The following is a 15,292-nucleotide window of genomic DNA, read 5'->3' on the forward strand; positions in this document are numbered from 1 at the left end:
TTTATTCGTCACAGTGCACCATGGTTTCCAATAAACCATAGTTTACTGTGGACTAGTAGCATGTTGCTCAGGCATGTCAGTTTCACAACTCCCCCTTCCAAGGAGGGAAGCAAACCACAGAGTGGCTGACTTAGCGTGACTTACAAACCAAGAAAACTACAAGCGGTAAGCCAGGAGCAAAATTTAGTTTCCATTCATGGTTTATGTGGAAAGGAACAAACCAGAAGTGCTGGTTTGCAAATCATGCTTTCCATGGGTTGTTCCTCTACTCTGGAAGGGGAGGCGTGGTTGCACTTAGCATGTATCGTGGTTTATTTCAGGATATGACTTATTGTGACATGAGAATGGGGACCAGAAACTGCCAAAGCAACAAACATGCATTCTAATTTGTTCAGCTAGAAAGTTGGTGATGTTGGAGTAGCCAAATGCTTTCCCTTTTCTACCTGAGATAGGTTTGCCCCCTTTTGGAGTGCCAAGGCATGTGTGTGTTTCATAGCTGTTCAAGAAGCATGGTTTCAGCAAGTGAAGCTGTTCTTAGCGCATGGGCTCTCTTCAGATATCACAGCCCCATCAATAGTGAGCGGGCTTTGGGTTTGTGGGCTCCTTTCAGCTCCCCCCCCAGTCCCATTCCCACACCGACTGTTTGTGAACCCTGTAACTTGCCATGATGTCTGATCGTGTCAAATTTGGGTTACTGTAAATTCTAACTTGTGGTTTCTAGTTAAACTGCTTTCAGGGTCTGGTTTGGAGGTAAAATGATGGTTTGCCGTATCTCAGTTGGGATGTAAAGTTGTGATCCTCAGTGTGAGGGAAGGAAGTGAAGCACAATGGGATGGGGCAGTGGTTGTCTCTAGCTTTGCCCATGATTGCCATAGAATCAGTGATCATCACATGATGTAATTTCTACTTATCACCTGTCTATTAAGTGCTTTTGAGTCCTGCCAGAAAAACAGTTGCCAGCCTTGTTCACAGTTCTCTAAGGGCCAATATTCTTCTTGTTGTTGTTGACTAGCTAAATGATTCTGATTTGTTTGTTTGTTTTTGCTTTCATTCTGCTCTTGAGTAAAGGCACCTCTGCCACCTTCCACATTTTTTCCACCAGCATTTCAGCCTTAGAATCACGCCTGAGTGGAGGCCACCAGCACTTATACTTTGAGGCTCAGCATAAACAGCAGACAGAAAAATATAAGTGGGGCCCCCTTTAATTTCCTAGGACTGTCATGTCTTTAAGCTCCACACACCAAAATTGTCAGTATGGCTTGATAACTGAAAATTCAGTATGCATTTCTTTGAAGAAGTGTGGATGATAGTTGATTGTGTGACAAATGTTTCTGTATATCAGTGAAATAAATGTAGGGAAGTATGAAATTAATACCCATCAGTGTGTTAATCATAGACTAATAACATTTTAAATTTGTATATTCTGCCCCCCTTTTGAAAACCAGCTTCACTATCTAAATATGTTGGCTGGATTCATACAATATAAACAAGCTCAGCTTTTTCCACCTGGTAGCTTGTGGACTGAAGGGCCTAGTGATTACACCAAGAGGTGATGTGACGAGCTGTCTAAAATAATTTGTGTTGTTTTCTTCCCAAACTAAAACTCCCCACTGTAAGCAGCCCAGGGTACTCCATTATTAACGCATCGACTTTAGTATCCACTCATTGACTGACAGTGCAGGGGCCAGGGTGTGATCTTACAAGTTTTATTGTGTCAGAGAGTGATTGTGATGGCAGGAAGTGTTCTTCTTGATGCACAAGTTCCACATTAGTGTCATTATTAATCCATCAGTTTAGAGGCTGCAGTGCATTTGCAAAAGAAAAAGAAAAAAGGGTTGGTCCAGACTAAGTGGATTTAGAGTATGGATTCTCCTCCTTTAGAGGAAGTTTGGCACAACTGCATACACAAGGCATTTAATCATTGGGGAGGGGGGAACCCTAGAAAACGGCAAAACTTTCTAACTGACTATTAGAACTTGGTGGGGAATTTGAAGCCAGGGGCCAGGGGCCACACAGCTTCTCCTCCAGGCTATATCTCTCTCACCAGCCTTCATTTACATCCTCCTTTTCGCCTGGATGAAACATCTCCTTGAACTATGATCGTGCCTCTTGCTTGCCTGGTTGGAGAATAAACAGCAGTGTGAGTGTGTACAGAAACCAGTCTGTGTGTGAAGGTTGCCCCGCCACTCTGGGCGGCTTACAACATACGTATATAAACACATAACAAAACATTAAACATTAGAAAACTTCCCTATACAGTGGTTCCTCGGGTTAAGTACTTAATTTGTTCTGGAGGTCCATTCTTAACCTGAAACTGTTCTTAACCTGAAGCACCACTTTAGCTAATGGGGCCTCCCGCTGCCGCTGCGCTGCCAGAGTACGATTTCTGTTCTCATCCTGAAGCAAAGTTCTTAGCCTGAGGTAATATTTCTGGGTTGGTGGAGTCTGCAACCACTGTACAGGCCTGCCTTCAGATGTTCAGACAAAGGTTGTACAGTGGTACCTCGGGTTACATACGCTTCAGGTTACAGACGCTTCAGGTTACAGATTCCGCTAACCCAGAAATATTACCTCGGGTTAAGAACTTTGCTTCAGGATGAGAACCGAAATCGTGCTCTGGCGGTGCGGCAGCAGCAGGAGGCCCCATTAGCTAAAGTGGTGCTTCAGGTTAAGAACAGTTTCAGGTTAAGAACGGACCTCCGGAACGGATTAAGTATGTAACCAGAGGTACCTCTGTATACTTATCTCCTTGACATCTGATGGGAGGGTGTTCCACAGAGTGGGCACCACTACCAAGAAGGCCCTCTGCCATGTTCCCTGTAACTTCACTTCTTGCAATGAGGGAATTGCCAGAAGGCCCTCGGGGCTGGATCTCAGTGTCTGGGTTGAACAATGGGGGTGGAGACGCTCCTTCAAGTATACAGGGCCGAGGCTATTTAGGGTTTTAAAGGTCGGCACCAACACTTTGAATTGTGCTCGGAAACGTACTGCATTGAGATGTATTGTTATATTTCCCTTTAAATTATAGCACTATGCAAACATTAGGCACACCTGTGTCCTCTTTTTTGTGTGGCAGTGCATAACATTGCATAACACTCCCCTGAGCAGGACCAGCCCACTCATGAGGCAGGGTGAAGCCACTGCCTTAAGCGGCGCCCCCGCATGCACCCTGCCTGCCCCACTGACTCCTCTGCCGCCAGAGAAGTGGCGCCACCATTGGCGCTGATTTCCAGCAATATCTTGCCAGAATCTTGTGAGATCTTGGCGAGATCTCACCGGAAATCAGCGCTGTCCAGAGGCAATGGGCTGGGCAGCAGGCAAGGTGGCACTTCCCACTTCATCTCAAGCATCAAAACAGAATTCACTGCCTCTGCCCCTGAGATTGCGGGAGAAGAGCTGCAGTCGTGGGTCAGCTGTTCGTCAGAGAATATTACTTGCTGTCGATCTTCTCCTTGATATGTTGTGTCCCACAACATAGCGTGGAAAGCTCCCAGATTATAGGAAAGGATAGGAAGTAGCGTCACACTCTGATAACATGCAGGATTCTGTAAGGCTTCAGAAAATGGCAAGGATTCGGTGGTGTGTGTGTGTCATATCAATCTCAGAAGAGACATGTCCAGGCTTGCTGCAGCAGGATGAAAGGCAGTTGGGCTTGTATCTCAGGAGTTTTGATTTAGCAGGGAGAGAAGCTAATTGGATAGGTCTTTGAAGTCCCCTGATCAGGAAACAGCAGTTAGGATCAGCAGGTAGCACTGTGTCATCTTGGCCCCCCTTTCAACGGAATCAGCTAGGTTAATTCAGGCAAAAATGTAATAGTGGGGTATGCTAATGCAGAGTAACTACTGCTACTCCCTGGTCCTGAACGCATAACGTTGCATAGCACTCTCTGGAGCAGGACCAGCCCACTCATGAGGCAGGGTGAAGCCACTGATTTAAGTGGCACCCCCGCAAGCACCCTCTGCCCCTGAGATTGCAGGAGAAGAGCTGCAGTCGTGGGTCAGCTGTTTGTTAGGGAATCTTACTTGCTTCTGAGGGCAATGAAACAATTGTTGAGACGGCTAGAGCGCCGGTGGCAGATAACTCATTCTGAATCTGACCAGACATGGGTTAGAGCTCAGTGTTGAGCCTACCAAGGGCTAGGTTGAAAGAAGAAATTGCTTCCTGAATGAGACCACAGGGGCACATAGATTGACTGCATTTTAAAAAGCAAAGGCATTTTTTGGGGGGTGGGGAATAAATTACTGAGCTTGGGTTTGGAATAGGTAAAGGTAAAGGTACCCCTGCCCATACGGGCCAGTCTTGACAGACTCTGGGGTTGTGCGCCCATCTCACTTAAGAGGTCAGGGGCCAGCGCTGTCCGGAGACACTTCCGGGTCACGTGGCCAGCGTGACATCGCTGCTCTGGCGAGCCAGAGTCGCACACGGAAACGCCGTTTACCTTCCCGCTGGTAAGCGGTCCCTATTTATCTACTTGCACCCGGAGGTGCTTTCGAACTGCTAGGTTGGCAGGCGCTGGGACCGAGCAGCGGGAGCGCACCCCGCCGCAGGGATTCGAACCGCCGACCTTTCGATCGGCGAGTCCTAGGCGCTGAGGCTTTAACCCACAGCGCCACCTGCGTCCCTGTGGGTTTGGAATACCTTGGTTTAAATCTCTGCTCAACTCTGTAGCTCCTGATTGCCCACATATTTATCTCTCCCACTTTCTCAGAAGCCTACCTTGCAGGTAGGTTGTGAGGATTAATGCATTTTTATAGCAGTTTTGTACACTATCAGGAGCATTCATTATAAGCACACTCTGGTTATTTTCAGGATTTCCTCTGCATCTTCGAAGGCAGGACTAGGGAACTCCAGATGTTGTTGGGCTACAACTCCAGCCACCAGGCTTGATTGTCAAGTATGATGGGTGTTGTAGTCTAGAAACATCTGGAGGGCCACAGGTTCTCCACCCCTGCAATCAGAAGTTGAGGGATAGTTGCTTCTTAGAGTGTGAGCTGGGAAGCCTTCAATTCAAACAGCACTTGTCTTGGAATGAACTTGCTGGAATGAGACTTGAGTGGGAATGAACTCACTGTGGAATGAAAGCCTGTGAAATGCAACAGCAATTCATATTTAAAGTATCTAAAGCGAAAAAGCTCGACCTTAACTTCACAGGTCAGTTTGTAAAGATAACCCATATAAAATATGCAAAGTGCTTTGAATATTCAGAAAGGGCTGTACTGACGCTGAGATTGTTTTCCTTTTTCTTTTTTTTTAACAGCTATTCAGCAATGTGGGTGGTGGAGAAGGCTTCTGCTTGTTTGAACAAGGCCATCGCACACCCCACAAGCAAGAGACGCACACCATGGAAGCAGCAAGGGTCATGGAACACAGCTTGAAAATGGCGTTGACAAAACTTGTGGCTCATCTCTTTGGTGATGGTAGGTGTTTCATGCGCTGGTCCTATGATCCTGCTAACGTGGTCCCAACATACTTGCAATGCTGTATGCTTCCTTCAGCCAACAGCAGTTGAAATGGTTTAATGCAGCAACGAAGGCATCAGTGCTGACAGCATCCCTGGAAACACCAACTGCTCCCCAATCTCAGTGTTGCTCACTAGTGATGCCCATTTTTTCCATCCTTGGAAAACAATTGAAGCATTGTGACAACAGGCTCATTGGCTGTTCTGAGCTCATCAGGCTCAGAATAGACCCATTGACATTAATGGGCATGATTAACTAGGCTCCACTAATTTTACTGTATCTCCTAACCCATTTTTATGATATCACAGCACCCAGACGATACCTTTTGCCACAAACAATTCATGCTCTCAAGAATTGTGCTCTTTAGCTTTCAACACCCCTCCTCCTCCTCCTCCTCCTCCTCCCTTCTCCCTTCTCCCTTCTCCCTTCTCCCTTCTCCCTTCTTCTCTGTTTGACCATTCATTGTTTTCCCACCACCACTCCCTGGGTTCTGAGTCTTCTTCCCCCCATGGCTCCCTAGCTAGTTTCTCCCACCATTCCTTTGCGTCTAACCACTCCATGACAATATCAGGGGCAGAACATTTCCAGCATCTCTTATGTAGGGCCAGGATAGATTTCTGTCTGAAAATCTGGAGAGCCTTTATCCATCAGCGTAGACTGACTGGCCAGCCTCAACCAGGATGGCCAGTCCTCAGGAATTGTTACCATAGAATACTGGACTCTGCTCTGAGACCCAGCAAAAATCTTGTATTCATTGCTGACATAAATATCTATCAGGGAAACACAGTTAGTGTTAGAATTCATGCAATATGTTGGCACGCTTGGAAGCTGTTAAAGAGAGTTATTTTTAGCAGAAAATCTAGCAAAGAATGTTGTAATTAAAACTCCTACACAAATAATAAGGTGTCTAACAGTCCTTTTTTACTGTCAATAATTTTCCTGTTTGGGGTTTGTATGAATATTTGTCGTTTTTGCTTTATACAATCAACCCACGTCACCTCTCTGTTTTGAAACTCACTTTGTACATGAACCTGGATAAAATGTATTGGGTTTTTGTGTGTGCAAGCTGATGACAACATTACACTAAAGGTAAACAGCGCAATAAGCAATCTTTCCAATGGCCAGCAAAACAGGGACTTTTAAACTGTGGCCTCATATTTGTGGGGTGCGATAAGACAAGCCTCTACTGTACGATGTTTAAATGGCCTCTGAAGTTTCCTCTCACCTGGTTTTAACTGGACTGATAATTGCAGACTGTTTTTATTATGCTTTATAATTATGGGCTGGTTATGTGTGAGCTTTTCATGGGAGTTTTTCCTTGCTGTATCTGGAGAAGCCGAGGCGGAGGGTGGGGGTGTAAATCTGGACCCTTCCGCATGCAAATCATGTTCTCCACCTCTGATCTATGGCCCTTCAAAGCTCTTCTCATGCCCCCACTTTCTCAGTAATCTTGGCAGCCGGTAAGGCCGGTGTTATCCAGCTGAGTCCAAAATAATAGGGACTTGCCTAAGGCTGCCTCCCTTGTAAATACAATGCTGGATAATGGATTGCCATTCATCCATACTTCTTTTAATATGTATAGAAATGTAATTGATCTTCAGCAACATGGCAAAGCAATGTATACTGCAAAGCGTTTGTGGCTTTCTCTCGGATTTGTGCTCCCTACAAATTTGATGTGTTGTGTCACGGTCATAATGTGTGTTTATTTTAAAAAAATACTTGCGTACCACAATTTCATTAGGAAAAAACCAAGGCAGTGCTGTTTACAACACACACAGACAGACAGACAGACAGACAGAAAGACAGACAGACACACACACACACACACACACAGATTAACATCTTATAAAATTTAAACTTACAGATCACCTGCTAACTGCCGCAAAAAATATTATTTTTCTTAATTGTCTGCATATGCCTGGCTAAACGGTTGGAGTTAGGATTGAGGAGACTCATGTCCAAATTCCCCACTTATTGGATGACCTTGGGACAGTCACTATCTGTCAGCCTAACCTACCTCACAGGGTTGTTGTGAAGATGAAATCAAGGTAGAGGACCATGTATGCTGCCTTGAATGTCTCGGAGGAAAGGAGAGGTATAAATATAGCAAATAAACAAATCATCGAAGAACATCTCGTACAGCACTAGACCAGGAGCCAGTCGAGCAAAAAATAACAACAACCTTCTTGATAAACCTTTGTAGTCACATCGACCCATTAATCATTACCATGCACCTTTACCTGTTGTTCCTATAAATCCCGTGTTCCTATAACCCGTGTCCTTCCAAATGTTGCTGGACTTCTAACTCCCATCATCCCTGACCATGGGATGTGTTGCATAGGAGCCAACTCTGAGGGGTCATGTGGGCTTCAGCCCCCACATAGTTAATGGGCATTCCCATTCAGGTGTTTGTGTGTGTGTGTGTGTGTGTGTGTGTGTGCTGTGTCATGTGACCGATTATGTGGGGCGGGGCTTATCTGGGCCCCCACAATATTTTATTCAAATTGGCACCCCTGTTGTGTTGGTTGGGGGCTGATGGGAACTGGAGTTTCACACAGATCTGCAAGTGCTGTAAACATACTGCATACAGCAAATATTTGTTTTGCTCTTAAGCTGCTTTGGACTTCGGGTTACAGACGCTTCAGGTGACAGACTCCACTAACCCAGAAATAGTACCTCATGTTAAGAACTTTGCTTCAGGATGAGAACAGAAATTGTGCGGCGGCGGCAGCAGGAGGCCCCATTAGCTAAAGTGGTACCTCAGGTTAAGAACAGTTTCAGGTTAAGAACGGACCTCCGGAATGAATTAACCCGAGGTACCACTGTATAAGGAATAAGTGAGAAAAATATTCCACTGAGGCAGGTTCCTGTGTGCAAAGCTGTACCCCCGCTTCTGCCACATTTCACCTCTGGCCCGCTGCCTGCTGCTTGTTGCTCTCTTCTTGCCATCCTGCTTTTCCAGAGCTGTCTGAAAGTGGCGAGCTTTGGTTCACCTGTGGCACAAAGCAAGAGTCTTACAACTCAATTGTAAGTTGCACTTCAGGGGGTTGGATTAGATTACCCTTGGGGTCCCTTCCAATTCTACAATTCTATGATTCTGTGATTCCTCCCCCCGAAACCATTTCCTTTATCCAGCCTCTTTGGTGTGTGTCAGTTTCCCCTCACCATTTGGTTAATGGCACTTTGTTGTGTATATACCGTATTTTTCGCCCTATAGGACGCACCTTTTCCCCTCCAAAAATGAAGGGGAAATGTGTGTGCGTCCTATGGGGTGAATGCAGGCTTTCGCTGAAGCCTGGAGAGTGAGAGGGGTCGGTGCGCACCAACCCCTCTCGCTCTCCAGGCTTCAGGAAGCTATCCCCCCAGCCCGGCAAGCTCCCAGAGTGATGCCGAAGCTGCGCGCCCAAGCTGGCTCCCTTCTGGGGGCTGGGGTCGGGGGAAGCTCGGGCTTCCCCTGCCCTAGCCCCGCGCCTGGGGGGGAAAAAAAATAATTCCCCCCCCTTTATTCCCCCCCCCCCCAATCTAGGTGCGTCCTATGAACCGGTGCGTCCTATAGGGCGAAAAATATGGTATATATTGGAAATATATCTGTACAGTTCTCGACTAAATAGTTTTTAATTCATTATGCAACTCTATAAAATAGTCGCAGCGGAGCCTCAAATCAGAGGAGAAGAGCTTTGTATTTAAAAGGGTGTGATAGTGCAAAAGAACACATGCCACCCTGTGAAGATTTGATTTGCTAAAAGAGGTCATTAGGGTAACAGCTTTAAATAATAATAATAATAATAATAATAAAATTATTTATATCCCGCCCTTCCCAGCCGAAGCCGGGCTCAGGGCGGCTAACAACACTAAAGTAGTGCAACATTATAAAAACATTATAAGAATTAATTAAAATCAAAATTGATGGCAACCATAAACTAAAGTTTTGTAAAGATTGCCAAAGGAGGGAGTCAGGCTGTGCCCTGACCAAAGGCCTGGTGGAATAGCTCTGTCTTGCAGGCCCTGCGGAATGATGTCAAGTCCTGCAGGGCCCTTGTCTCTTGTGACAGAGCGTTCCACCAGGTTGGAGCCGCAGCCGAAAAAGCCCTGGCTCTAGTTGAGGCCAGCCTAATCTCTCTGTGGCCTGGGACCTTCAAGATGTTTTTATTTGAAGACCGTAAGTTCCTCTGTGGGGCATACCAGGAGAGGCGGTCCCGTAGGTACGAGGGTCCTAGGCCGTATAGGGCTTTGAAGGTTAAAACTAGCACCTTAAACCTGATCCTGTACTCCACCGGGAGCCAGTGCAGCTGGTATAGCACCGGATGAATGTGATCTCGCAGCGAAGACCCCGTAAGGAGTCTCGCTGCGGCATTCTGCACCCGCTGGAGTTTTTGGGTCAGTCTCAAGGGCAGCCCCATGTAGAGCGAGTTACAATAATCCAGTCTGGAGGTGACCGTCGCGTGGATCACAGTGGCTAGGTCAGGGCGAGAGAGGTAAGGAGCCAACTGCTTAGCTTGGCGGAGATGGAAAAATGCCGCCTTTGTTATAGCTGCAATCTGCGCCTCCATGGAGAGGGAGGTATCGAAGATTACACCCAAACTCTTAACGGACGGTGCTGGCACTAACTGCACTCCCGCAAGAGATGGGAGTTGCCCCCTCAATCCCATATCGTCCCGTCCCAGCCAGAGGACCTTTGTCTTCGAAGGATTTAACTTCAACCGGCTCCATCCAGCCGCAGCTTCCAAGCATCTGATCAGTGTGTCTGGGGCCGAGTCAGGATGGCCATCCATCAACAGATAGAGTTGGGTGTCATCAGCATACTGATGGCAGCCCAGCCCAAAACTCCGGACAAGCTGGGCGAGGGGGCGCATAAAGATGTTAAAAAGCATCGGGGAGAGAATCACACCCTGAGGCACTCCACACACCAAGGAGTGGCGCGATGACAATTCCCCCCCAAGCGCCACCCTCTGTCCCAGACCAGAGAGAAACGAGCGCAGCCATTGAAGGACTGTGCCCTGGATCCCCACGTCGGCAAGGCGGTGGTCCAGGAGTTCGTGATCGACCATGTCGAAAGCTGCTGACAGATATAGAAGAATCAGCAGCCCCGACCCACCTCGATCCAGCTGTCTACGAAGATCATCTGTTAGGGCAACCAGAGCCGTCTCGGTCCCATGACCAGCGCGGAAGCCGGACTGGAATGGATCCAGAGCTGATGTTTCATCCAGAAGCCTACCAAGCTGTTCAGCAACCACTCTCTCAATCACCTTACCCAGGAATGGAAGATTAGAAACCGGGCGGTAATTGGATAGATCTAAGGGATCTAATGATGTTTTCTTTAAGAGCGGGCGCACCACTGCCTCCTTCAGTTCCCCTGGGAATGTCCCGGTGCCAAGGGACAAATTGATGATATCCCCCAGTGGGGCCCGCACCTCGTCTGGACACGCTCTAATCAGCCAGGATGGGCACGGGTCGAGAGGACAAGTGGTGGGCTTTCCAGCTCGGAGGAGTCTGTCCACATCGACTGGGGATATCCGGTCAAAGTGGTCCAATACTGGACCCGAGGACAGTCAAGGGGCCTCCAGTTCCTTTATTGTATCCAAATTGGCAGGGAGGTCATGGCGGAGCAAAAAAGCTCGCAAATGCCTCACAGCTGTGTGTCAAATTGTTATTTAAATTTGGCTGTCCGAGGGACGTTAAAGACGGAATTATACTAAATAATTGCGCCGGGCGAGAGCTAGCGGATGCAATGGAGGCTGAGAAGTAGGACTTCTTAGCGGCCTTCACTGCCATCTCGTAGGTTTTCTTAAAAACCCTATAAGATGTTCTTGAAGCTCCGTCACGGGCACCCCGCCATACTCGCTCTAGTCGTCTGAGGTCCCGCTTCATTTTCCGGAGCTCCTCAGTAGACCAGGGAGCCCGGTTTCTGCGGGGTCGCAGAGGGTGCTTAGGTGCGGTCTCATTGATGGCTGCCAGGAGATGGGTATTCCAGCCCTCAACAAGCTCAGTCAATGAGTCGCCAGGGGGAGAAAGGTCCCGCAAGGCTTGACGGAATCTATCAGGGTCCATCAGCCTCTGCGGGCGAGCCCAAATCGGCTCGCCACCTAAGCAGGGTGGGGGTGGAACGTCAATCCTGGCTTTCAGAGTGTAGTGATCAGACCATGGCACCTTCATCGAAGGAAACATGATCACATCTATACCGACGCCAAAGATCAAATCTAGCGTGTGGCCTGCTTGATGTGTGGGGCCTGAAACAAACTGGGAGAGCCCTAGTGTCGCCATGGAAGACACCAGGTCCAGAGCCTGTGAGGAGGGAGTGGCATCAGCATGGATGTTGAAGTCCCCCAATACCAATAGGTTAGGGAACTTCAAGGCCCAGCCGGCCACCGCCTCCAGCAGGCCTGACAGGGTGGCTGCTGGTGCGCTAGGTGGCCGGTACACCAGCCAGACAGCCAAGCTCACCTCGGAGCCCCACACTAGGCCAACACGTTCAATGCTGCGGATCGATGGCGATGGTAGAGCCTTGAAAGAACAATCTTCCCGGATTAATAATGCCACCCCTCCCCCCCCCGGCCCACAGTCTGCGACTGGTGGAGGACGGAGAAACCCAGGGGCGCCATCTCTCGTAAGGTAACTGTTGCCCCTTCGCGCACCCAGGTCTCCGTCACACAAGCCAGTTCGACCCCCTGCGAGATAAAGAAGTCTCGCAGGGTGGCAGTTTTGTTGCCTATAGACCTGGCATTGCACAGCAGCAGTGACGGAGGTGAGTAATCCTTGCTCACCCTACCCTCGTCTCTCGGGATGGGGCGCAGATTGGAAGGGGTACGAGCATATCCGTATCTCGATCCCCGTCGCCTATGACATCTGCCCCCACCGCCATACCTCCCTCGCCCCTCCACAGTAGGAATCCCAAGCCTCATACTCGCCTCCATTTACAAAATATAAAAGCAAACAAACAAACAAAAAACAATTACACCAAAACAAAACCAATCCCCACCCCACTCAACAACCATCCCACCCCAACCCAAAATAAAACAAAACAAAATAAAAATACATGGATAAAAACCACCGTTTATGGTGGTACAACAAAGTAAAAAGTAAAAACATTTTAAAAACACTTTAAAATATATAAAAACATTTTAAACATTTGCTGCTGCAGCACCAGTGTCCTTAAAGTTGTGGCGGTGGTGAGTGTGGGCCCCGCCCCCTGGGCCTGGTGGAGAATGGGCTTGCAGGGGGAAGAGCCCTCCCCACAAAAACACGGTGAAGCCCGAGGCCTCCTTGGAGCCTTATATGCTGAGGTGGAGTATGGGGCCCGTCCCCAGGCCCAAGATGGAGAATGGGCTTGCAGGGGGAAGAGCCCTCCCCACAAAAGAATAAGGATAAGTTTCAGTTAGTAGAATAAGCAACTCTTAAACTCAGGGTTGTGGGTTTGAGCCCCACGTTGGGCAAAAGATTCCTGCATTGCAGGGGTTGAGCTAGATGACCCTGGTGGCCCCTTTCCAACTTGATGATTCGATGATTCTTTATCTCTGGGGAGCTGTTAGTCATTTCAGGTTACTGAGCCCAACAGAATTACCTGCTTTGCAGGAAAATCTTGTGCTCATTTTCCTGCCATGCCAGGTAGTTGCTGCAGTTTGACAAGTGATTGATTTGGTTTTAAAGGGTGCCTGAGTTGCCCAAAGTATTTTTCCTATTAGAAAAGGCATGAGTGCTCCCCCCTTCCCCACAACGACTCTTCACAATACCCAAGCTTTATTGCCTTGCACTCACAAAAAGTGCTGTAAATTAGTTGGCTTTCTATTTGTTTTCTTTGGCTTGCAGTAATTGATGTTGCTAACTGAAGGGCGAGTTTTGCTAAGGGTGGGAGAAGCAAGCATCTTAATCACCCCCTCCCCCTTTTTTTGCTTCTATGGCACAGATCTGGAGATTAGATGGGTGGACTGCTACTTCCCATTTACTCACCCTTCCTTTGAAATGGAGATCAACTTCCGAGGAGAGTGGATGGAAGTCTTAGGCTGCGGAGTCATGGAGCAGCAGCTGGTGAACTCAGGTATGAAAAACGCCTTGGCTTCATCGACATCTCTATTAGCACAGGCTTCCAGCGCAATCAGTCTCACGTTCCAGCACGTTGCCTCTGCTCGTAGCACATGCTCGCTGTACACCCACAGATCTGCATTAGCAACAGTGCCTGCTAGCAGCTCGGAGACAGAGAGCAGACACAGCGAGGTTACCGCATTAATTGGTAAACCAGAAACTCACACCTCAATCCCAATTATGCACAGTGTAGTGGGAGGGAGCTTGTTTTGTTTTTGGAGGCGGAATCGTGCACAGATTGTATTGTCTCCAAAGAAGTGTGAATATCCTTGGGTGCGACACAGGGTTGCTCAGCTTTGGGAAGGCTGTAGAATCTCTGCAGATGGTGTCAGGACTCAGTTTGAGCAAGTACTCCTTACCAGAAAGGCCAGTTTTTAATGTAAGAGGCTGGACCACATAATTATTTCATCTTCATCAATCTTTATTACGGTCCAGAGACCCAACAAATTGTTACAAAGCAATACACAATACACAATTCATACAGCCTACGTGGCCTTCATGGATCAGAAATCAGCGTTTGACTCCATCCCCAGATCCCAGCTATGGTCCAAATTCAATCTGATTTTGCAGGACAAATGACTCCTCTTTCTTATAAAAGCCATTTCTTATAAAAACCCTGCACAATGGAACCAAACTGCAGGTCCGATGCGGTCGGCAGGGACAGTTATCGAACAGCATCGAGATGACTAGGGGGGTGAGACAGGGATGCATTTTGGCCCCCACATTCTTTTGTCTATTCTTAAATGACCTAGAAGAGAGCTTAATGGACCCAGATGGACACCTTCCATTGGACCTCTATTGGTCTGTCACCCCCCCCAACTGTATTACCTGGGTTATGAAGGCGCCCTAAAGACATTAAAGCAAAGATTATGGGATAAGGCACACAGTGACTTGCGATCTCGATCACACGCAGTCTGTAGTCTGCTGGCAGTAGGAGTACAATATGGGCATTTCTTTAAGTTAACATCTTACATTAAAAACCTGACAGTACTAAACTATCGAAGGCTTTCACCAAAGCCAGACTAAACGTCTTTCCTTCTGCAGTGTTGGATGGTAGGTTTAGAGGAGTTCCCTACCAGGACAGACTTTGCTCGTGTGCTCAAGACATCGATTCTATAAAACATAATTATTTACCTTTACCCCAAGAAGGCTTCCAGAGGAGCTTGCAGTTGTCATCAGGCTTACAGTTCAAAAGATGACAAAGAAAAAGAGATCAGGAGAGAGGCAGGGGGAAGCAAGTTGAAGCGCACTTCTTAAAGATTCACCATTTGGGATAGAAGCAGTTCAAATAGCCTGATGGTTTAGCTGCTACTTGGTGTATACCAGAAGGCGTATCTCCACCCCCATCGTTCAGCCTGGACACTGAGATCCAGCACTGAGGACCTTCTGGCGGTTCCCTCACTGCGAGAAGTGAAGTTACAGGGAGCCAGGCAGGGGCGCGCCCCTAAAATTTTGCAATCACCCTGGTAGCACCCCCCCATGCTGCGCCACTGATCAGGGAACATACCACTCTACTCCGTATTTTCAAGGTTTCAGGAAATCCTAAAGCATCCTTAAGTTGTCACTGTTTGGCCAGCTAACAGCTTGTTTAATGTGTCGGTTAAAAAAAATGACAAGGCACTGAAAAAGTTGCCAATAAAGGTCTTTATATTAACACACATGCACAAAACATTATGACAGATTGAAGTTGAGCATTGGAATCTTATTAGCTGTGCTTCTTCCTTTTTTAAGTTATGAAATGCTTGCTTGCCTTGGGA

General features: G+C 47.6%; 1 protein-coding gene and 1 long non-coding RNA gene across 5 annotated transcripts in view; one reads left to right on the forward strand and one right to left on the reverse strand.

The window, feature by feature from the left end:
* Positions 1-15,292, forward strand: part of FARS2 (phenylalanyl-tRNA synthetase 2, mitochondrial) — a 208,831-nt gene that overhangs the window by 52,249 nt on the left and 141,290 nt on the right. For all 4 annotated transcript variants that reach the window (XM_079985031.1, XM_079985034.1, XM_079985033.1 and 1 more), the window contains 2 exons: positions 5,258-5,417; positions 13,360-13,491. In XM_079985031.1, the coding sequence (XP_079841157.1) occupies positions 5,258-5,417; positions 13,360-13,491 (292 nt within the window). The remainder of the gene's footprint in view (positions 1-5,257; positions 5,418-13,359; positions 13,492-15,292) is intronic.
* Positions 1,691-5,244, reverse strand: LOC307221019. The gene is made up of 2 exons (XR_013841286.1): positions 4,717-5,244; positions 1,691-2,117 (listed from the first exon to the last, which is right to left on the reverse strand). It is a non-coding gene; the product is annotated as an uncharacterized lncRNA (long non-coding RNA).

Source organism: Podarcis cretensis (assembly GCF_951804945.1).
Source record: "Podarcis cretensis genome assembly, chromosome: 7".
NCBI lineage: Eukaryota > Metazoa > Chordata > Lepidosauria > Squamata > Lacertidae > Podarcis > Podarcis cretensis.